This window comes from Peromyscus eremicus, chromosome 10, assembly GCF_949786415.1.
Source record: "Peromyscus eremicus chromosome 10, PerEre_H2_v1, whole genome shotgun sequence".
In the NCBI taxonomy this organism is placed as follows: Eukaryota; Metazoa; Chordata; class Mammalia; order Rodentia; family Cricetidae; genus Peromyscus; species Peromyscus eremicus.
The window spans coordinates 38,639,076-38,664,141 of record NC_081426.1 but is presented as its reverse complement, the minus strand read 5'-3'; the positions used below and the strand labels follow the sequence as shown (position 1 = coordinate 38,664,141).

Here is a 25,066-nt window from a genome sequence, read left to right as displayed (position 1 = left end):
CTGTGAAGATGATGCTATTTCCATATCTATTTAGTTAGAGGAAAAGTATAGGCTGGAATAACTCCAGAATCACACAGCCACTATAAGGTAAAGTTGGGACTGCCATGCAGGCAGGGTGGGTCCTGGTTAACATTGCTTGACTCCAGGCCCACACCAAGGGGGAGGTCAGGCCAAGTGAATCCTGGAGCAGGTAAGTCCAGGGGTCTCCCTGCACCTTCATAATAGTCTTAACAGTATCAGAAGAGGAAGAGGGGAGCCAGAGAAGAGATCAGAGAGCTATGCCTACCCTGGATTAGCTTCCCTGTTCTCAGTTCCTGATGTCTGTTTTGTCTCTGGTCCCCCCCCCTTTATCTCTTCATCAGAAAGTCCTCTGTCTTCCCAAAAGCAATAGAGTGTAATCACAAAGTCTCATTTCATTTTATGAATTGAGCCGCAGCACTGTCACTGAATGGAAAAGGGAGCTTTAAGCAATGGATTAAACAGTGGTGGGAATTTGAGGTACGTATGATATTTAGCCCATGAGTGATATCAATGACTGTGCACAAGCACCAGCCACTTGATGCTGAGTCTTTGCCCACTGGATACCAAGTGGTACCTTTTCTTTCCTGCATCCCTGGGCTTCACCGAAAACTTGTACACAGAATGTCAGCCCCGGCAGCTGGTGCCTGTGCAGTTTTGTCAGGCGGGTGCACACAGTCAGCCATTGTGTCCTGCTGCCAGGAAGCCTGTGTAACATTTAATTCTGTCAGAATAGCCGTTCTTCTCCTTGTCGACACCATCTAAGGGTCAGAAGCACAGGCCCCTGCGGACTGCTGTGGAATGTGAACCTGACCTTCTTTTACTGCTCTTTATTTCCAAAGACTTTAGCTTCCTTGTAAAACGTCTCTGGAATGCTGACTTGGACTCTTTTTAGCTAAGCAGTGTGCTTTCCATATGGAGTTTGGATGTCTGGGAATTGTATACATCAATGCGAGACAGAAGCCCTACCCACCCTGAGAAGTCTTAGATGGGAGGTATCATTTCTTTTTGCAAAATTCAACCTCGGCTTTAGTCTTTCAAAATGGTTAGTCTCTAAATCTTTGTGTGTGTGTGTGTGTGTGTGTGTGTGTGTGTGTGTGTGTGTGTGTGTGTGCTTAAGCAATTAAATGTGAGGATTCCAAATCGGAGCCCTTAAAACTCTGGCTTTGGTGCTGGATTGATGGTCTAGCAGTTAAGAGTTCTCTGCTCTTGCAGACAGCCAGAGCTCAGGCCCCAGCACTCATGTCTGACAGTTCACAACCAGCTCCAGGAGATCTGATGCCCTCTTCTGGTCTCTTCAGGTAACTACATTCTTGTGCACATATATATACACAGGTACACATACATACACATAAATAAAGAAATTAAATTAAAATACTTTTGAAAAAGAAAATAAAAATAAAATAAATTCTTGTTGTTCTCCTCTCACTGTCTTAGTTCCTAGCCCTGAACTGAAAGTGGCCTGACCTCTCTGCACAGGAAATCCATACAGACAGGCCAAGTCTACATTCGTTTGCCAAATATCTAAGTAGCTATTGACACCCCCAATGTGCTGTGATACTTAAATGTTTCAGGAATGTTGTCTGGGAGCTACACTTGAAAGACAATAAAATTCGCAAGTACAGCTCAACAGTGTCCCAAAGTCTGTGCATGGAGAAGGTAGGGATGTAAGACTAAATCAGTGTGTATTTAGCCAACACGGGCTCTGTGCTGCCACCTTATGCATGTGTGGTGTTAGTACATGTAACTTCTCACTGCATTGGTCATTGCTATCCTACTGGCCAGATGAAGAAACTGGAGTTGAAAGGACAAAGATCACTGGGCGGTGGTGGCACACGCCTTTAATCCCAGCACTCAGGAGGCAGAGCCAGGCGGATCTCTGTGAGTTTGAGGCCAGCCTGGTCTACAGAGTGAGTTCCAGGAGAGGCATCAAAACGACACAGAGAAACCCTGTCTTGAAAAACAAAACAAAACAAAAAAAAAAAAAAAAAGAAAGGGCAAAGATCACATTCAAGGTCACAACATGTCTAAGGGGCACAGCCAGCGTATGAATGGAGACCCATCAATGGCCAGCTTGTGTAAGCTTACAGTTGCTTTCAGAGCACAAAGGAGACATTGGAAAATAAAAAGGGAAAAGGGCACTACTCCCCTAAAGGGTGCAGGGCTACAATGGGATTTGATGGGAGAGAAAGGTTTCCCATGACATCAAATATGCCATCAATGCTGAGGAAGGACACAGGACTCTGACAGTTTAGTTTTGAATCAGAAAAACTTCTGTGACTTCAGACCCTTCTGACAAGCGTTAAGTGAAGAGTCTATCTTAGTGACCACTTAGCACCTTTGAAGGGCCATCCAGCCCTCCAGAGGGCCGAGTTTTACCTGCCTGGCCTCCCTCAGCCGAAACAAACCTGCCTCCTCACCACTCTTGGAATCGCTAAAGCCCATTGCTTCCTGGCCTGGACTCAGTTGAAAATCACAAACACACGTCTGCTTTTTTGTCAGGCAGACAAAATGTGCTGATATTAAAATGTGAAATGTGACTCGGGTTGTCTCCCCCAGACTGAGTTTGGGACAGCCCAGTAAAGCATGCTGAAATGATTTCATGAGACTTCCTGAAGTTTGAGAATAAAGGAAAGATTTTTTTTTTTTAACTTCTCAAGTCTGCAGCATTGTTTTCTTTTCAGCAATGTCAGTGGGTTGGAATGAAATGCTGGAGACCCTGGGAAGCTGTAGCTAGAGTTTTCCTGCCTGGCCCACAGTCAGGACAAATCTCTGTCACCCGCCAGTTCCTTAGCCGCTCAGACCTAATCAAGTAAACACAGAGACTTATATTGCTGACAAACTGTATGGCCGTGCCAGGCTTCTTGCTAACTGTTCTTATATCTTAAATTAATCCATTTCTATAAATCTATACCTTGCCACGTGGCTTGTGGCTTACTGGCATCTTCACATGCTGCTCATCATGGTGGCAGCTGGCAGTGTCTCCTCCCACCTTCCTGTTCTCTCAATTCTCCTCTGTTAGTCCCGCCTATACTTCCTGCCTGGCCACTGGCCAATCAGTGTTTTATTTATTGACCAGTCGGAGCATTTGACATACAGACCATCCCACAGCAGGAAGCAGTCAGTGGGGATGGTTCATCTGCAGAAGTAACCTAGCCAGCTGATGCCCGTGCCTACTGATATCATCACAGACACATGATTGCTGACATGGGCACAGGTACACCGTGTGACTTAAATGGCAGAGTTTTAAAATTTGACAGTAGTAAGTGGGAATGAATTAGTAGCAACAACTCAGAGGGTAACTGTTGATTTCTAGTAAAATAAATATGTATGTTTCCCTTCTTGTTGTCTACATTGTTGTTGAAAAATGAAAGTATTCTCTATGTCCTTCAATATGAAAGCTCTAAATAATAAGTGAGACAGCCATACTTGGGTGGTGCTTAAAAAAAATCTATGAGATGGCTTAGGAGCTAAAAGCACTTTCCGTGAATGCCAGGCAACCTGAGTTCCATCCCAAGAACCCAAGTAAAAAGCCAGATGTAATGATGTGTATCAGTAATTTTAGCACTCCAAAGGAGAGATGGGATGTGGATGCAGAGAATTTGCTCAGATGCTAATGAGTCAGCTAGCCCAGAATACCATGTTGACAACTAAAGCTAACCACCATATACATATATACACACATCTATCTAGATGTCATGTGTCTATACATATGATATCTAGAAGGCTATGTGACATATTAAAATCAAAGATGATCTGAGAGCAGGTGAAGGTACTGATGGATATTGGTACTGACAGTATCAGTGAATATAATGTGGCCAGGGCACTTGAGAATTACTCGTGACTGTGATAGGATCAGATTTTTAAACAAACAAGCCTTCCTATTTCAGTAGCACAAAACCCTAGAAAGGTATTTTTTTTTATTCCAAAGTCCAAATTCATTTTCTTCAGATGTAACAAGTCCCCTCATGTCACTCTGAGGCTCTAGGGGCACACACCAAGGCTCTTCTATCCAAAACATGAGGGAAGAGGAAGACTATGGTAGCTCCTGCTGGGTGTCCAGCATCAAGTTGTCATGGGTGGAGATAGGGCACAGTTACACATAGCCTGATTTTTACTGCCCGTGTCTAAAGACAAATCTCCTATCTGGATGTTTATCTGTTGCAATGTTGAAAACAATAGCAGTGTCCTTTGAACTCCACTGCAAAGCAGTCCCCAGTAGAAAATAAGGTCTAGCTCCATGTCCACAGAATGGTCAGATCTAGTGAGCAGACCTAGCAAGTGCCTCCGGTGTTGCTTCCCTGGAGATAGGTGACTAAAATGTAACAACTTGGGTGAGGAGGAGGGTACTTCTCTGTCATGCATAAGGCCTCAGATTTAATTCCTGGGATCATAGCAAGGGAGAAAGATCACAGGACCTCATCCCCAGAAAAAGAAGTATAAGCAACTGGTAAATGCTGAGAGTGGGAGAAATGATCTTCCCCAGGAAAAATCACATCAACTGGTTATTTAATACCAAGTGCTCAGCCCTGAGATCATGTACATGTAAGTAACATTATATGGACTGAGCAGGTTATAGTTAGATATTTAGGAGTGTGTCTGTGTCTGTCTGTGTGTGTGTGTGTGTATGTGTGTAACAAAAATTAAAGTAAAAGAAGTCATAGATTTGAAAGGGAGCAAAGAGGTGCTTGGGAGTGTTTGGAGGGAGGAAAGGAAAGAAGAGAGAGATATAATTTCAGAAAATAAAAATTATTATTAAAAATAAAAAATAGTATATTAATACCAAAATCTAGAAATTCTACATATGCTAAGCACTTACATGGTTTTACTTCCCTAGGCATCAGATTGCTGGCCTTTAAAATGAGAATGTCAAATATAATCATGGATAACTTAATTATATTTATTAAATAATTGTTAGTATTTTATATTATATTTTTCCACATATGTTAAATTCCATTCATAATCATTAATCAGAAAGTAATCAGTGCTGCTCTGAGTGGAGATCATTCCTATTCAAACCAGAGAAACACATTAAACATTTCAATATGGAACCAGCTATAGGTATGTTTTAACACTACAGAAATCTTAGGAAATGTTTCTGGGAACCACTGGAATTAACTATGTTTCTTTTCTGATCTTGCAACTGTAATTTAGTTCCCAGTACAGTGGCTCATGTAGAATTGTATTTTCACTAATATATGCTGAAGGATAAATAAATTTATATATTAATTTGTATAACAATTTCAGCTATGGATTCATATGCATATGAACAAATAGTAAAATTTGTTCATAAGCATATGAAGGTTGTTCAACACTTGAAAATATATTAGTAATTTTCTAAAAGAAAACTGAGTAGTATTGAAAAGATGTTTGATCAAATTAAATAAGAGCAAAATATAATGAATACCAAGACTAGAGAAAATTTTTCTTCCACAACAAGCAATATCTCAAGACAACATGCAGAACTCCCCTAATCCTAGAGTGAGTTCATAAGCATCTTAAGGGGTCAGGGAGAATGCCCACTCACTCAACATTTCCGCTTCTTCCTGGAGCCTCTTCCCAAGCTGCTGCAGTAAGACAAGAAAGACACCAAGAAATTGGAAAGGAGAAATGGAGCAAATTTCTCAATATTTTTGATATTTTACATATGTTGAATGGCGCTGTGATTTTTTTAACCATATTTCTAATCAAAACATATATTTAATTGAGTACTTCTATATAAATAGGGTTTTGGACTTAAAACAAAAACTCAAAACTTAATCTAATAACTTTATTAATAGAAAAATTCACATATAGGCTTTGGTTAGAAATATGGTTTAAAAAATCACAACACCATTCAACATATGTAAAATATTTAAACGTATCTAAGAAACAAAGGTATCCCCTAACACTCTGTAGAGATCTATAGACATCTTTTAAAACAAAAATAGTTAAATTAATAGGCATATGTCTCATAACCCTGTATGGGAAGATTTAAAAGATGCCGTTCTTCCTAAATTAAATTGAACCAATGTCCCTCTTATTTCTTTGAATTTAACAAAAGACTCTTAAGGTTAATTTTTTCAAATGTATAGTTATAAAAATTTGACATTAAAATGTAAAGAATGCAGAAATAAATCTATGAGATACGAAGTATGACATAAAGTTTCAATATCTAAGAAACAGCACTGTGGTCAGGAGTGAGTGGACTCTACACAGCAGAGGAAATCATGCCAGATGAAGCCATGACAATCATCTCCTTGTCTTTAATTAATGGATTCAGTGGCAGAAAAAAATACCTAATCATACTTCTCAGCAGATTAAAAAAAATCTGTATGGAATTTGGGGGCTGTGTTGGCCAGTGGCTACTATATCCAGGAAGAACAGAGTTGGTTCACCACACGATGGCGTTGGCAAAAACCTTTTAGTGTCATGTTGTAGAACAAAAGGTGAACCCCTTGCTCAGCCTTTTCCTGATTCTTTCTCTGACTTCACCTACCAGCTTGTTCTCTTGAATAGTGCACCTACCACACTGCATTTTTTTTGGTAACATCATAATCCATCAAGCACATTTGATCCAAACTCATGCCTATCCTAGGTCTAGAGTTACTGCTGAGCCCTAAACCTTGCCCTCTCCAATCACAGATCTTCATGTGACCTTTTCAATTAAAACTCAGCTCCACCTCCTCACAGTCATGCTCCAGGCTACCCAGCTACACTACTTGCTAACACCCTAAATCCTCTGTCTGAATACTTTCAGAACAATGTCTCACCCATAGCAGGTATTTAATACGCATGGATAAAATGAATGAATCTTTGAAGAAGCAAGAGATATCATTAGAGAAAAGATATTTAAATCAAATTGCCTTGATAGAGAAAATAAATCAAAGCCGTCTTAGAATGAAAACTATAACAGTCTGCAGCCACAGAGTTAGCTTGACTTGCTTCCCCTCTCTCAAGAACAAGGGAATCTGGCCCGAACCGTACCACCTCAGTCAAAGTCTTGTATTTTATTAGCATTGTTTTGACTATTTATAATGGTTACTTTCTCTATGTGAAATCATCAGTTTTGTTTTTATCATTCCTAGAAGCACTTTCATTTACATGTTAGCATAATACAGTCACAGATTTATGAATACAAATGAGTCTAAAATTTAATGAATCTCCACTTATTACCTAATGTTACCACTGTACTAAAGGAGAATTTCCACGTGAATTTGTGAAACACAGCAGCTGTAGCAGAGTGGTCCAAACGACCAAGGCTCAGATAACCAATTTACTCATTAACATATTTAGAAAAACTGTAAATATCATTAGATAATCAATGACTTTAATATAACTAACGTTGCCTATCAGGAAACACTGATGTGTACTTGTATAATTCTCTCTTAGGTGTTGGAAAATCATTGGTCACTAGCCTCGAAGTGTTAAGTCACCCTGGTACACTGTTAGCTCCAAACCTTCCTCTCATTCCCCATTTTCATCAGATTTCAGTTTCTTTCACTCTTCAGAATTGAGTTGCCTTTGAAACACAGAAAGTAACAGTATCCAACTTAGTAACTAATGGGCCGGCAAATCAAGAGATCTTACATCATACAATAGTTTCTTGATGGACTCAAAGAACTCCAAAACAAATAACATGTGAACTTTCAGAATTGTAGTTTGAAGAGGGAACCTAGCAAGGCTGAGTGACACCTACCAAACTTAAATGAATTGAGAAATTCAAGATAAGGAGTAATTCTCAACACTCACTTTTCTAAAAGTATTTGCATATGCTATTTCATTACAACCTCACAAGGATTTTATTTAATATTTTAATTTTGTACTTTGATTACCAATGTGAATATTTTCCCCTATGGTTATTTCTGTGTATGATCTTATCATGTCAACTACCTATAAACATCATTAAGAGTTGAGAAAAGAGGCTGGAGAGATGGCTCAGCCCTTCCAGAGGACCTGGGTTCAATTCCCAGTACCCACAGGGCAGTCCACAACTGTCTGTAAGTACAGTTCCAGGGGATCTGACACCCTCACACAGAGTATATGCAGGAAATAAAATAAAATAAAATAAAAAACAAAAAACAAAAAAAAAAAACTAGTGCACATTAAATAAATAAATCTTTTTTTAAAAAGTACTTAAAAAAAGAGTTGAGAAAAGTTCTTCATAATCAATAGCAGGGATAGAATGTTCTATAAGGTGGGGTTTCTGTTTGGGAAAGAATGCCTTAATGGGTTTTATTTTTCTCATTGAGTTCCCCACTAGTTTTATTTTGTTTGAGGGGAGGTGCATATGCCTCTGTGGGCCCGTGCTCAAGAAGGCCAGAGGTCAACCCTGGGTGTTGTTCCTCAGGATTAGAATTTACCTGAGTGGGTCTGGGGAGTTACCCACATAGTCTGGCTGCCCAGCAAGCCCTCCAGAATCCCTCCTGTCTCTGTCTCCCAATGCACCCCAGGACTTTTCATGTGGGTTCTAGGGATCATATTCAGGTCCTCATGCTGGTACTTCAGGTACTTTACTAGCTGGATTACTTCCCAAATCCACGCCATTTGGATTCTAAATGTGTCTGCTGCTATGTCCAAGAAACTCTGACAGAATAGAAGCTGGGTTCTGCTTCCACACACCTACCAACTTCCTCATGGAGAACTTCTAGCAGATAGGTATAAGTGGGAACAGGAGGGAAAAACAACAGAAACTTTACAAGGAACTTGAGTCCAGGTCTCAACATCCAAAACAGCTATGAATAAATTTTTAGCTATTCCCTGACTAAGTATATTTACCTACAAAGTAGAGTATTTGGAGTTTCTTTGTAAACATTTCAGTCCATGAATAATTTAATATGTGATTTCCTTTTCTCTTTCATGAACGTATACATAAATAATATATAGTATATTTCAATTACCTAACATAACAGAAAATCTTCCTGTGTTCCTGACTCTCAACCCATTGATGCTTTCTAACTTGAGGGTCTTTGATCTAAATATGTTAGGAAAATAGAATCCTTTTTATTATCTGCTATAATCTTTATCTCACTCAAAGAATATTTAAAGCATTTCTGTGGGAATGTGACGTAGATTTATGCATATCGATATTAAAATTATTTCAAGTCCAGAAATTAAAGCATAGGTTTAAAGGGTAAGTTTAGCATATGCATGTGAACCTAAGTCAGAACTGACATGGCTGATGAGTTAGGAGATGACTGAATCTCTGAAATGTTCCCAGATCTTCAAAGTAGTTCATTAGATTGTACTATATGGTTGCATGGTTTTATACATTAATAGAATGTGCTAACTTTGGTGCTTCCACAGTATAAAACTGTGCACTGGACTTGGGATTCAGAAAATATTGGTGAACAGTTCAAAATCACAAATCCAACTTTAAGCATTATGAATTATCACACTGTGTTATGCACACTTAGATATTTGTTAACTCTCCTGATAGAAATGAATCTGAGAGATAGGATGAAGGTCTGTGTTCATGCTTCTAGCACCACCATGGAGCTATACCCCTGCTCCAAGCTCAGAGAATGCTCACAAAGCAAATGCATGGCTATGTAGTGGGTTAATGGTGAACACGTGGATTTTGCTCTGGTGAACTGAATCGATTTGTTTATTCATTTATTGAAGAAAGCGCATCACTCTGTAGTCCAGCCTGGCCTCAAACTTATGGCACATCTCCTTTTCCACTTTCCTGAAGGTGGGGATTATAAATGTGAGCTACCACACCTAACTACACACACAATTTATATACTGCAGTGTGTGTGTGTGCCTGCGCACACACATGTGTTACTATCATTGTCTCCTTTATGGAATATCTGCTCTTTTCAAGCATCATCTCTATGATAAGCAGGATAATGGCCCTCCAAAGATATCTCTATCCTAATTTGTTGTACCCATGAATGCTCCTTCACATGGCCAAAGCCTTCTTCCTGTCTGATCAGTAAGGACTTTGGGATGGGGAGATTATCATGGATTGTTCATGTGGGTCTAGTATAAATGGTTAGAGACCAAACATTTCCAAACAGGAAATTTCCAAAAAAGAAAAGAAATCTTACAAAGGCCCCACCTGCTGCTGCTGGGTTTACAGATGAGAAAAAAATCATAAATAAAGAATATAGGCAGCCTGTAGTTGCTGAGAAGAACAAAACAAGAAAACAACTTCCCCAGAGCCTCCAGAAGGGAAGCCACAGCTGCTGACACCATTTCATTAGCTGAGCCAGACCTGTGTTTGACCGCTGGCTCTCTGAGATGATAATATGTTTGTGAGGTTTTAAGCCACTGTGTTTGTGGTGATTTGTTATAGCAGCAGTGGGAAACTAATACAGTCTTTGACATCCTCTTTCATCTCCTGCAGCTCTGCACAGCATGTGTGCAAATAGAGACTCCGTTAACTCTTGTCATTGGTCCCCTCTGTCACTTCTCTTCATCTGTGTCAGCTACCATTTCCATGTTGGAACAGGACACATTAATGACGCTTTCTCTGTTTGCAAACAACTGAAGTTTAACATAACTATCTTGAGACAAAAAGGAAAGGAAGAAAAATAATGGAGAAGGAAGAACAAGAAAGAAGAGGAAGAGGGAAAGGACCAGGAGGGCACGTGGTCCATAAATGGACTTCCAGCCTAGATAAGGACTCAAATCAGTCCACTGACAATATGCGGCCTTGCTTTCTCTTTGTGTGCAGGCTTCCATATCCCATGATTTACAAGTTCTTAGTGGGAAAACTACCTGTTTGTTGCAGGAAAAATTCTGAAATGCAACTATTTCTTTTCATTAATCATTCCGCAAGGAAGTAGCTTGTTGGGAGCATCTCATTTCTACTCCCTATGACAACATCTTGAAGTAGTTCTGAGATGGTCTTACTCCTGAAAACTAATGCTGGGTGGTGGATAGAGGACTCTCTTCTTCAGATGACCACTCCATATTTGCTGGCTGGGTTTCTCATGGTAGAATGATCTTAGCATAGCTGGGCAGAGTCCCGAAGACTAAGGTAGAACTTCGTAGTTCTTCCTAAGGTGTCACTTAAACTGACACTTGGTAGCTGTGCCACATTCTATTAACTGAAGCAGATCACAGGGATCAGAGGAACCAAACAAGGGAAGTCAAATTATAACAGGCACAGACTGCATTGCCATGGTTCACCTGGGTCACCTGAGTGGCAGCCCCCACCGTGAATAAGGGGGGCTATGTGCATAATTCCAAATCAGACCTGGGAAACGTAATAAAGCAGTCTCACGAAGGAAGTAGGCCTGGCAACACATGCCACTCTCCAGTCTTTTCCTAAGGTATTAGAAACTGTTCAATGCACAGAGCCATGTTTCATTCTAAGTACGTTTCCATATGGTTTGGGCATTATCTGGGATTGAGGAAGTCATTACAAACTTAAGGTTAAAGTTAAGGAATTGAATTTTTTTTCCCATTCATTTTTTCTTAGACTGTGAATAAAACTATGTTAACATATAGCAAAGTATGTCATAGAGCAATTAAACTGTATATGATTTATAGAGAATAAACCACAATGTGATGAGTCCAGTGGCAATTATTTGCTGTAATCTTTTTTAATGTGACAATTCCCTGGATGTTATAGTGAAATATTTCACCCTTCAGCTTCACTTTTATGGTGTGTATTTATTCTTAATAGTACAGATTCCAAATTGTCAAAATACTTGAGCTGATTTATGGTAATTAGCTTTAAGTTAGAACATTTGAAGTATATTCAATTAATTTTATCTGTCTGGCGAAGTACAATAAGGTCTCCAGCTCCGTAAAGTTTTCTTTCTAATATTAGCTATGCATTTGCTGGGGGATGTGCTGGGCTCAAATGAGTTTCATTTGCATTTGAAATTCAGAGAAGGAGCATGCAATATTCGGGATTAGTCAGTATTTAGGAAATGTACATATAAGGATTATTTGGGATAGCATCACCAAGATCCTGGACCGCTTGTTTATCACACACTTGTTGATTGATCTACCTGCAGCAAATAGGAAGCAATAACAATGGAATAAATTATTCAAAGATTTGTCATCTGGATGAAAGTTCTTTAAGGATCATATCACAGAACAGTTGGGCAGATAATTCTCTTTATACTTATTTCTTCCAAGTTCGTGTACAAAAGAGCTATAGATCCATATGGAGTGGATTAACAGTGATGCTTTTAAAATGAAATTAAATATTCTAAACTGTCAGGAAATGATATGTGATCTTTCCTAGCTAACGCTTTCATTGGTAGTTTATCCTAAATATTATTTTTGTCTTTGAGAGGTATTATATAGTAGATGTGAGAGATTTATTTACAAAAAACAAACAAACTTTGGATTGCTTGAGACTGATTTTAGGACTTTGCCTTTAAAATCTGCACATAAGCAAAATTCCTGATATTATGAGTTTGGATTTCCACTGTAAGAGGATTTAAAATCACTACTGAAGTGACTGCTGGTCCTGAGTTGGGAAGCATCATATATCAGAAAAACCCAGCTACTCAAATTGCTCAAACTCTAATGGAATGGAGGAGAACAATTTAGAGCAAGCAGAGGTATCAGGTTCTCTGATACTGGGCCCTTTAGTGCAATGATATATTTTATGTAGCACAAAAGCAGTTAAAAATCAGAATACACGTGGTTATGACGCCTGGTTGGAATGAGGTTACTTATCAGAGATCCCCATTTTTCAGAGCAGCTTGAGACACACTATTGGAAAAGGCAGGTTTATTGATGTTTGCATATTCAAGGTTCAAGACTATTCAAAGTCCTGGGACTTTGAATTCTTCATACCATTTTTTTTCCACAGTCACCTTTTGGGGTCTTAATTAGTTATTTCCTGTTTTGTTTTGTGTTTTCTGAAAATCCAAAGAGAAAATACCAATATATTTCACAAACTAAAAACCAACATGATATTAAAATTTATGCTCTTGCTACTTATATAAAAAAAAAAAAAAAACCACATAGCTGGGTAACTAAGATGTAAATAGCACATTGGACAAGCCAAGCAGGTTGTCTGGCTTTCGTTTCTCATAAAATATGTCCACTCAAAAGTGTATATGAGGCCCCAAGTATAAGTGCACTGTCCCCATTATTTTCCAACTATTAACTCTTACTTTATTGTTTTCAGAGGACATAAACCTCAGCAAGATGGTGGTCCCATTTTTCCCAAATAGTCAGGGATTATAGTTTATTACTTGCAACCCAGATGGGTCATGGCTGTTTAGAAAGAGAAATGGCTCCTGGCACAGTTTTGAGAGATGACTGGATCCAGCTGGCCACGGTGTGTGTGTGGGGGGGGCGGTCATAGTATTGGCTGGATGTGTCTTCACAGCTTGCTGTTCTGTGTTTCTCTTGCAGCTATTGGCAGGACCCTCATCCCCCGTTATTTTAGCACCGTGTTTGAAGGAGGGGTGACTGACCTGTATTACATCCTCAAACACTCAAAGGAGTCTTACCACAACTCATCCATCACGGTGGACTGCGACCAGTGTGCCATGGTCACACAGCATGGGAAGCCCATGTTCACCAAGGTAGGGGCCACGCTCCAGTACAAACCTACCAAAAAGGAAAAGAGTTCAGCTGCTTCTTTACTTTAGCAGCTAACACGGAGGTTTTGTTTCTTATGCAAATAAGTCTTTGATGGCTGAAGGAATACACACAGTATCTGTGCTTGGTTATTTTGAAAACGTTAAGAAATTTCAAATGTGAACAAACAAAGGGGACATTTCACTACATTACACTTTAACTATTATCTGGAAGTCATCTGCACACAAAAGGCGTGTACAGGGCTAGGTTGCTTCATCATGGTCTCAGAGATTCGAGGATTGCAAAGTGTGTCACCCAAGCAACTCAGCAATGGCCACAGCAGAAATGGAAACGGGTTATAAAACTAAGAGTCAAAGAAGAGGGGGAGGGCCAGACAACAGAATGTTTGAGGCCAAGTTCAGAGCCTCTGAAGGATATGAAATGTAAAACAGAAGCAGCATAGACTCAGCATCACCCTAGTTTGCACCGGTAATCTCTGTCATGGCTAGAATATCAGCATGTGGATCATCCCCCTCACTGAGAACCACTGGGTAGTATTAGCAGAAGATCACTGTATGTCCCCTTCCAGGTGGGAAAAAAAATAGTAATGACCAAATAGTCACAGGATCTAGTAAATGGCAGTTTATTGTTTATTTATTTTTGGTGTACTGAGGCTCACACTCAGGGCACGCTCTACCAGTGAGCTGTCTCTTCAGCCCCACAGAATTTTGCTTTAATGAGAACTTACTCATTTAATATGGACTAAAATTCTGCATGAATCTATGTTGTGATATTAATGATAGCAGCTATCTCTTTTAGAACAAAACACAGATATCTGACAGCCCTTTCTAGTTAAAAGGTGTTGGATTATCAGGGTTAATTATCAAAAATCAAACTGTAAAACTGGAAATGTGAAGCTTGTGCAATTTTTCTTCAAGAATAATAATTCAATGTTTCATATTAGTGTCATCCTCCATACTAGTGTATTTCAGACTTTCTCGGTGCCCATGATGGTGTATGAAACCAAAGGCATAGGATATGGTTATGCAATGCAAAGGCAAGCCATAGAGTACCATTGACTCCATGGCATCTTGCTTTTGACAACAGGCATTTTTAATACTGCAAGGACTAGGACTTTTCTCTGCCTAACACTTAAAAAGGAATCTTTCGGAGAAGTGCTTCATGAGAATGCTAAAGTCTGTGATGGAAAGAGTTTTGCTTATGGAAGAAAACGGCCATTGAGATGAAGGTCTAATCTGCCCATGACTTACCTCATTCTGAAGATAAAGGACATTTTCATAACCATGCAGATAAGATGAACACACCCCATTCCCTTCTATGGTTGCAAAGTCTGAGTACTGCAGAAAGAGCCCCCTCCCCTCTCAAATGTTAATGCTTTTAGCTGATTCAAATAAAACATACTACCTCATATACACAAGAGAAACAAAATATGATAATTAAATAAAACTTTTCCATCATTCAGAAACTGGGCTTAATGTCTTCAGCCATTGAAATTTTTAAAAATCATCTTGTGGCAGCCTTTTTTATATATTTAGTCAATATCTTTCTTTCCCAGGTCAGGTTATAACTCACAAATGAACACAGTGAGATGCTCTGATGCTGTAGTATGAAATATTTCAGACTTGGGTTAGACCAATCTTTCTCTTCTGAGGAATCCATGAAGCCCCACAAAGTGCTATTTTCATTCTAGTTAAGATACTGAGGTTTTCCTCTTGGTCGCATTCTTTTTCTGGAATGTACCCTCTGTTCCCCAGGAGTCCAGTGGGTTTTTTTTTCTTTTCAAGAAAACAAGGCAATCACTAGAAAGACCTGAACACAACTCCTTGGCTCTGAGAGCATCAATTACTTGGACCACCCATGTCATTATGCTCCAGGGCAGGCAGTATTATTTGCCTATTCCTGTAATGAATATTTCAGTACTCTGATGAAATACATCTCTTTCTAGGACATGCAGTTTCATTATAGGGACTTAATCCAGATGCTAATTATGCACATTTATTTTTAGGAAATTTGATGTGATTCAAAGGACTCATTTTTCTTCTCTCTCTCTCCCTCCGTCCATCCCTTCCTTCCTCTTCCCCCTCCCTCCCTCCCTCCCTCCACCCCTTGATGTTTGCTATACTACTCTAAGAATCTTCCTAATTTTCCTTATGTTAATTAAAAATAATTCCGTTTCGGGTAATAAAACACTATGGCTATTTTAAACAAACAATGACTTCTTGGTACCACAAAGAAAGGGGATTCTAAAACCGCTACTGACATTTGGGTCTTAGTTTTGGTATTATTGAGCACATTATGTGTCAGCAGCTCACATTGTTCTAATTTAGACTATCACTAAACAATTTCTCCCCAAATAGCATTGACCCGATGGCACTGAGTTGCTTTTATGAAAATTTGGTCAACTAGTGAATCAGGAATCAGCCACAGTCCTAATCAACACAGATATTAACTATCCCTCAAGGGTACAGTGAGCATTTTGTAATTTCCTGATACCAGGGACATTATAGATTAAGGATAAATATGTAATTGGAATTTTTAAATGCACATAATAAAGCCTTTCTTTTATGTTTTCAATTTCAAATCAAATAGAAAACAAGGCTTAATAATCAGAAGAACATGCCGGGAGCCTTTCGGAGTCAAAGACTCTTGAGTTATATTCAAGGATGTGAAGAGGATGCTGAGAAAGGCACTGTAAATGCTACATTCCTGGGTTTTGCAAATTAAAACAATAGTTATGGACACTACTGGATACCTTCTTCACTTCTGCAACCATGGGTTTATGGATTTTTTTCTCTTCTAAATTATTTATTATGAAATTATTTACTACCAAGTAAAACCTGGGAGGACATTAGATAAGTTTCTTCTAACCAAACACTACTCACTTGGATTTTTAAAAATTGTTTCCCCATTCTTACCTTGTATATCACATTATAGTATATAATATCTCCTCTCCATGTTAAGGATCGTATCTCCTTCATACACATTTATATATGTGTTATCTCTAGGTAAAATTCAGAGAGCTTTTTAAAATAGTATTCTAAATTCTCTATTCCACCCATGCCATTTACATGTAAAGATAGAAAACTAAACATTATCACCTTTAAGAAAAAAATGCACACGTTGTCTCAAAGAAGCTTTATGGGAACCGTTGAATCATACAACAGCACGATCAATATTACTTCATTAGTAAAAGCCAGCAAAGGGTTAAAAAGCTACTGGGTAGTTTGAGAAATGTTCTTTTTTACTTTTCTTGTTCCTGGCCTAGTCTCAAGCTAGCACGTGATCCACTGAATGCCTGCCAGCCTCTTTCTTGTTGATCCTCCGGAGACCATCTGTGCTGGGGGCATTGATTAGAGTGTGTCTGCTGGGATTACATCTTTTCTGTTGCCATGCCAACTAATCAGCTGATTTTGGTTACCACAGAAACAAAATGTCAGAGCTCACAGTACGGTAACATGAATTCAGCACAACAGAAAATGTTTTCTTAATTGGAGACCCTTTTGATTTTTGGATTCCAACAGAAAGGCGGGTTTTGTTTTGTTTTTTTTAAGGCCAACGGTAGATAAAAGCTGCATTAACTGTATTCATTAATAAGCATATACAGATATTTTTTGAAGTGAGAAAAACATTACTTCCATTTTATTAGCTATGCTCATTTTTTATATTTCCTAACAAAGGAGACATACATTCCTTCATATGTACCTCTGTTATGCTTCCTGATGGTTGCATGGAAAACAATCCTCGAAGCCTATGGTTTCATTTAGCTTCCATCAGGGAAGGGGGGGGGGGGGTCTCCGAGTCTTAGGATGGTGCTGTATGTATTAACACTTCGGGGGAAAAAAAAAAAAGCAAGGACCAAAATTCTCCTCTGTCTTTCATTTTTGGAAGTTATTTAGTTCCCTTTAATAAGAATCTATCATAGTGAACTGAGACACAGTTTTAAGGGCTCCCACTTTACCCATAGTGTGCCCTGGATAAAGTGAACCCATTTGACTACAAAGGGAGCCCAAGACTTGTGACAATTTTCCATTTTGTAGGCCTGAGACAGTTTGTCTGCAAAAGAAGGCCTAACTAGTTTGCTACGTCAGAGTGAACAGAAGACACAGCTGACCTTGGCCCTGCAGATGCTCCAATTAATCAGTCCATCGGGACTCTAGGCTTATCTTGTCATCATGAAACTTGGTTCTGGTAGAAGAAAACCAGAGCCTTTATCTGCCCTGACCCTGTGCTTTGCAGACAGAAAACAGATTAGATGGTAATAACAATAATAACAACAACAATACTAATAGTAACCCTGATGTTTAACCAGGTTAATATTTGTTTGACTATCCAACAATACCATCTCTTTAAAAAAGAGTATAGCCCATAAATATGTGTTTTCCCATTGATAGTTGACTCTTACAACCTCCCTTCTGTGAAAGTTGTCTCTGCAGGTGACTTCTATAAAATTAACACCCTGATGGTGGGGGTAAGGAGTTGGTTGGTTTAATCTTTATGATACTTGTTTGAAAACCTTGATAAATTAATTCCAGTGCTTAAGATGTGCTTGGAAGAATGGTTTGGGAACACTGACAATATCTCCAGTTCTACTCATATAACACTCATGGCTAAGATGCCAGGCTCAGCAGACAACCCCTCTCCGAGTTTTAGGGCAGGGTGCCCACATGTTGGAAATTACTCACAAGTTCTGCTAATTGGATCTGAGGTAGAGGTCTTCACCCAGATTATCAATAATTATCTCATTGTGTCCCAGAGATCTTTGATAAAATGAACATGGCAAATGCATCTCTTTTGAGCAAAGCCCTATTGAACTCTCCATGGTAATTCTCCCAGACAAGTTTTGGTTTGTGTAAAGAAACTATCTCCTCCAATCAGAGTACATGGAAAGCCTCCAATCATTGCCTGTGGTGGTCAGAACTTTCTAAATTGTATTATTCCAAGAGGAGAGTGATTAGCCATATCTCATGAAAGCTTGATATAAACTATTAACCACATCTTCCTGGACTATAGCTTTACAGATGACTTAAAATATGTAATTTTTTCAGAAGTTTGCATATTTGTGTTACCTAGGAAATCTTTCCCCCAGAAAGTCTGAGTAGAAACTCAGCATATTGAAAAGGAGAGAATGGATGGAGTCTAGAAGCTCAGTCCCCATGAATTCCCAACAAATCCCTAGAGATACTTCTTATGATCTACAACTCAGGATGTACAGCATGGTGACCAGGATTGAATTCTCTGTTCTCTTTGGTTCTGTTTATTTTATCTGCTCAGATACATCTTACCACCATTATACTTGTACCAGGCACAGTAGCCAGGACTCTACATATAGACTTCCCTGAAATGTGTTTTTTCAATAACTCTTTCTAATGATGTTACTGTCTCTGTTCTGTTGATAAGGAAACTGGGTGGTGTGGGGCACATTTGATTTTCCCTGAGTTCTAGAATGAGAAAAGTAGAGTCAGAATTCAAATCTAGTAACATCTGTTTTCGAAGCCTCCACCCACTATGGTACTCCTTCTCTAAAACTAATATGGGTTTATTAACTAGTTGTAACTATTTGTGTTATCCCTCACTTACTATCTCATAGTTGAAACAGGACAATAGTGTGTGTTGCTTTGCATTATTTTCTTCTCTTTCAAAGTCATTGTGCTAAGAACAATATGAATATGAAAAGTTAAAAATGCCTTTGTCATTGATTAAAAGGGAAGAGAGACACTCTGGCATTCTATTATGTTTTATTAATCACATATGTTCATAGGAAGGTGAGAGATTAGCCATCCATTCATGTAATATAAACAGGACTTGCCACTGTTGATGTGATTAGTGTATTTTCTTAAACAACCCTGTATTTTCCAGGCATCAGTGACTAGTATAGGTGCATTGTATTGAATACTACCCCTTGGAGTTCCTCTTTGGAAATGAAGATGGGTAACTTTGTAGTAACTCACACTTGAGCATGAGTTATCTTATGGGAAACTTTCTCCCAAATTAGAGCAACCAAGGATTTGGGGGGGTATATAGAGGTCAGGTCAAAACCTAATGCAAGGGAAACTCCCAAGAACCTACAAGGAAGACCCCAGTTAAGCAATAGGATATATAGCCTGAACTAGCCATCTCCTGTGATCAGATTGGTGACTACCTCAATTGTCATCAGAGCCTTCATCCAGTAACTGATGGAAACAGATGCAGAGATCCACAGCCAAATATTAGGCTGAGCTTTGGGACTTCTGCTGAAGAGAGGGAGGGAGGATTGTAGGAGCCAGAGGGGTCAAGGACATCACACACATACACATACACATACACACACAAAAAAAAAAAAAAAAAAAAAACCAAAAAACAAAAAAAAACCCCACAGAATCAACTAACTTGGACTCATAGGAACTCACAGAATATGAACCAGCAACCAGGGAGCCTGCATGGGGCTTACCTAGGCCCTCTACATATATGTGACAGTTGTGTAACTTGGTCTACTTGTGGAACTCCTAGCAGTGGGAACAGGGGCTGTCACCAATGCTTTGACTGGCTCTTGGTTGCCTTGCCAGCCTTAATACAAGGGGAGGTGCTTAGTCTTTCTGCAACTTTGACAGAAATGACGTACTTTGTGATACCCATGGGAGGCTTGCCCCTTTCTGAACAGAAGCAGAGGAGGAGTGGATTGGGGGGCACAGAGGGGAGGGAAGAAGGCAATGGGGGGGAGGAGGGAAGGAAAGCTACGGTCAGAATGTAAAATAAACAAATAAACAAACAAACAAATAAATAAATAAATAGTGTGGCTGTGGCACCCATGAGAAGATGATCATCACAATCAAAGGTGGTGAGAAAACCGAACTATGTACCAGTTGGTTTTGAACTAACGTCACTAGAAGATGGATTTAGGCCCCATGTTTCCAGATGAAAAATCAGAAGCATGTAAAGTTTCATTGGTGTCTGGTACTTGTGGCTAGCAAGGAACTGAACAATCTCCTGAACCTGTTGATTCTGACCCTGGAGCTGATACTTGTCCCTGTGTACCATGGAGACACTGCTTAAGGACCTCAACGGACACTATATTGAGTAGTTGATGCGAGTTACAAACCATTGCTTGTATGAACTGCATAGCAAATGAGTGTGTTGTTTGTCACCCCCAGGTATGCACAGAAGGCAGGCTGATCTTGGAGTTCACATTTGATGACCTCATGAGAATAAAAACATGGCACTTTACCATTAGACAGTACAGGGAGCTGGTCCCCAGAAGCATACTAGCCATGCACGTAAGTAATATCATTTCTATTTTAATCTCCTTTCTTCTTATTCCCACTGCATCTTACTCAGCAAGGAAATGCAGTTCTGTCTGAACAAAGTCCTGCCATTATTACACAATTAGTTCTAAGTATTGAGTCTTCCTCTCAACAATTTGAATGCACAAGCTCTTATTTGCCTTCGTTGTTCCCACTTGTAAGAGGTTTTTATATGTTAGTGGGGTTCCCTTGATGAATGGTTTCTATTTTCTTCAGTTGCAGTAGCTCTATACAAGATACTTTTCTACCTGGGTGTATGAACCTGTTACCTGTAATGAGAATGTGAACTAAAACAGGAAGTGAGAGCAGCTTCTAGTTCTGATTAGAACGATCTAACCAGAAGTGAGGCCCCTGTACTCTGGATCTATTGGTTCTTCCTAACTATGATGCTTGGATAGAATGGGGGGAGCGGGATGCAACAGAATCAGACTTCATGAGCCTGATTTATTCTTGGCCCTGAGAAATCAAAAGAGAACAAAATAACTTCAGATACCATTTATAGAATTTACCAAACCAGGACTTTTGCTGAAAATTTAATTTACAACTGTCACTCAAGGGTTGACTTATTATTATTTTTATTTCCAAAGTAAGGAAGGAGAAAGCCCAGCGTGTCTTTCAATCCAAATATGGCAAAACAAGGTTGTGACCTACCTGGTTCTGAGTTCAAAACTCTGTCACCCAGCCTTTGGACCTCATGCTGTCTCTCTAGACCTCTGATCTCATCCTTCTCTTTCCTACCCATTTACCCCGTCTCTGCCCTTTCTGGTGACCCCAGGCCTTCTGCTGTAGCACACCTATTTCCACTTCTTTAGATTTACCATGTTACAAGTCCTTCAAAACTTTCAAAGCCAGTTTCACACCTTCCACTCTTCTGGAAGAAGTCTGGTTTATCCATTATTTTTTTTTTTCTCAAAATACGCCAAAAGGCATCAGAAGGGTGTGGGTGAGAGTGAGGCCATACATTGAGAACTCATGAGATTATATTCCTGTTCATGAGTGCCTTTGGACAATTGGTATGATGTCTCTGGACTTCTAGTCCCTCATCTATACACTGGTATGGTTGTGAGTGTGCCCTGGAAAATCAGCTTGAGAATCAAGAATTAATGACTGCAAAGCAGTCAGAATGATGCTTGGATCATAATAGGACTTCAGTCGGTGTTGGTGATCTGTTCTCAGCAGGAGCAGAAACGGTGGGAAACCATCCTTCCATCATTGGTTGCTGTCCAATTACAATGCAAGCTGCTTGTTGTTGGCCATGACACCACATAGTGGGTCTACATAGGGCCAGATCTTCCCACAGAGGCTCAATGTCCATAAAGACTCTATTTCAAAACTGACCCGAAACTGTTACTGCATGGTCATTTTCATATATATATATATATATATATATATATATATATATATATATATATTTTTTTTTTTTTTTTTTTGGTTTTTCGAGACTGAGTTTCTCTGTGTAGCTTTGCGCCTTTCCTGGAACTCACTTTGGAGACCAGGCTGGCCTCGAACTCACAGAGATCCGCCTGGCTCTGCCTCCCGAGTGCTGGGATTAAAGGCGTGCGCCACCACCGCCCAGCCCATCTATATTTTTTATCCATGATTACAAATAAGAATGACACTATCACTGAATAAAAAACACACACAAAACTAAGGTTCTATTAGTTATACTTGATATGGTCTCATGAGCACAGATATGGAGAGAAGGCTGTTTACTTAGCTCTCCCTATGCATGGTACCAATTTGATGAGATAGAAGCAGAATGAGGAGGATCAACCAAGTGACTCAATTTCAAATGCAGTGCAGAAGGAATTTTTTTGTTGGAGCCCTGGCCAAACATAACATTTGGGGTGATCTGTGGCATTTTACATCCCATGATACTTTGAGAAATGCGATACCTACTCTTTTCATCCTATAGGATGAAAAGCATTGAGGACACTGATTTTAACCGAGTGGGAAAGAAAGCTAAAGTTCTTTCTCCACATACAAGAGTAGAGAGAGACTCTACACACACACACACACACACACACACACACACACACACACACACACACACACACACTGGATTTTGGCATGATATATTATTATATCATATTTTTTGTGGTAGCTGCAGGTTTTTGAATGGGTCCTACGTCCTATCTCAGCAGGAAGCAAGCATGGCTTTGCCAAGTTCGGAGGCATCTCTTCCTCTGGTTCCTACTAGAGTTTTTCCAGCAGAGCTCAGTGACTTCCCATCTGAAGACATAGGGCCAGGGTCTCTCACATAGAAAGCAACATCTTTTTCCCCTGGATCCACTGTACATCTGAGGCAGTTTGGCTTCCTAATCTTGCAGAAATGATCTCAAAGTGCTCTTGAGGACTAGATGCAAGTGACTTCCAAAAGTAAATTAAATTGTCTCCAGCAATCTGTCCCTCCAAAAAAATATAACAGTGTCAAGAGTGCATGTCTCAGCAGCAGCAACATAGTCTAACATTTTTGTGAGACTATCTCATAGGAGTGAAATATGTCATTTCCCTCTCTGGCCCCCCCTCTGTTTAGGCACAAGATCCTCAGGTCCTGGATCAGCTGTCCAAAAATATCACCAGGATGGGTCTAACAAACTTCACCCTCAACTACCTCAGGGTAAGACTCTTCACTTTATTGTACTTTATTTATTACTTTCTATTACTTTGTTGAATTTGGAAAAAGAACTGGAGCTTTTTGTGTGTTTGTTGTTTAATGTATCCTAAGCCAAAGAGTTAAATGAAGTACAAGCCAAGCTGGGTAACACAGGCCATAATCCCAGCTATTTAGGAGGCAGAGGTAGGAGGATGGTAAGTTCAAGGCTGCATGGGCTATAGAGAAAGCTCAAGGCTGTCCTTGGGAACTTAATAATATTCTATCTCAAATTAAAATAAAAATCATAGTAAAAGACCTGTGTGTATAGTTCAATGGTAGAGTGTTTTACTAGCGTATGAGGGGCCCTGGATTCAATTCCAAGTGCTAATAATTAGTTAGTTAGTTAATTAATTAGTAAAACCAGGTATAGATAGCACATATGTATATTCTGTGCTCCCCCCATCTCTGTGATGTGTTTGAGTGTGTGTGTGTGTGTGTGTGTGTGTGTGTAGTAGTAGTAGTAGTAGTAGTAGTAGAAATTGTGACTTAATTAATAATACTCCACAAAGCATCAAACCTGCACTTAGATAGGGTTGAGTTTGCTCACACAGTTGTAACTCTTAGAGTTAATTACTCAAAGGAAGCCATGTCCTTATCCCATAAATGTTCTGGCAGTACTCAGTCTGCACATGCGTCCACTTTCTAAGGTGGCATTGTTTGAGTTCTCTGCCTCTGTGTGTTCACCCTGGACTCAACTCCTCCTAAGAGAGTCAGTGTGCCACTTGAGGCAAGTAGCCACAGCTATAGAGTCATCTGGAGAAATTCAACTCAGTGCTGTAATGCAGGTATTTCTAGGCCTTACAAATTCTCTATTTAAAGTGGCGTGGGTTCGGGTATTGCTTTTGTTGTGATATAAATTGTTTTTATTTTTAAATGTTAAGTGGTTTGGACAACATGTCTTACCTCTACAATACTAAGAGCCTCCATATTTGTCCTGAAAGAGTTACAGCGATCACACCAGTTTAATATAGAATTCCAACAGTCAAGTCACTGGCGGCATATCTGGTTTCACTCACAAAATGAGCATTGTACTCCAGAATCCTGAGAAAGTGGTGGCCACTTTGCCCCTGATACATTATCTCCTCACCAGGGTTCCCTTCCCAGCACTGAGTTGATGCTTTGGACCCTCTAGCTGCCAATGTACTCCGAGCCCGTGGGTTCTGTTTTGTATCCACCATGCTTTGTGTACAAGCCTTGCACCTGCTGAAATGCAATAGGTTTTGGCCAGGCTCACTCTTCTATGCGGTAGAGCAGTGTTCCATTTCACTCACACATTTCTAGACACCGAAAACACAAAGAAAAAAGCCAATCCTCTGCCGCTAAGAAACTCATCCCTAAGGGGTGAGACTCATAAAAAGAAGACACTGCAGAGTGGTAAATACTATGATGCAAGTTTCCAGAAGAAAACCAAAATACCTTAGGGAGAGAAATCATTCAGAAGAAGGCTTTGTGTGAAAGGTGATCCATGGGTGGAGTAGGCAGAGATGGAAACGAGAAAATCAAAGGAAAGGGCCGAAGTTTCCACTTCATGGAAAACAGAACTTACACCAGAAGATGGGACGTAGGGAAGCCATCTGAGCATTCAGCAGGGTTCATGGTCACCGTTCCCAGT

The 25,066-nt window shown here is 39.6% G+C and overlaps 1 protein-coding gene across 4 annotated transcripts in view; it reads left to right on the top strand.

The window, feature by feature from the left end:
* The window catches only part of Ldb2 (LIM domain binding 2), a 347,302-nt gene that overhangs the window by 267,193 nt on the left and 55,043 nt on the right, over nt 1-25,066 (top strand). For all 4 annotated transcript variants that reach the window (XM_059275843.1, XM_059275841.1, XM_059275842.1 and 1 more), the window contains exons 3-5: nt 13,333-13,505; nt 20,649-20,771; nt 23,335-23,418. In XM_059275843.1, coding sequence (XP_059131826.1) covers nt 13,333-13,505; nt 20,649-20,771; nt 23,335-23,418 — 380 coding nt within the window. The remainder of the gene's footprint in view (nt 1-13,332; nt 13,506-20,648; nt 20,772-23,334; nt 23,419-25,066) is intronic.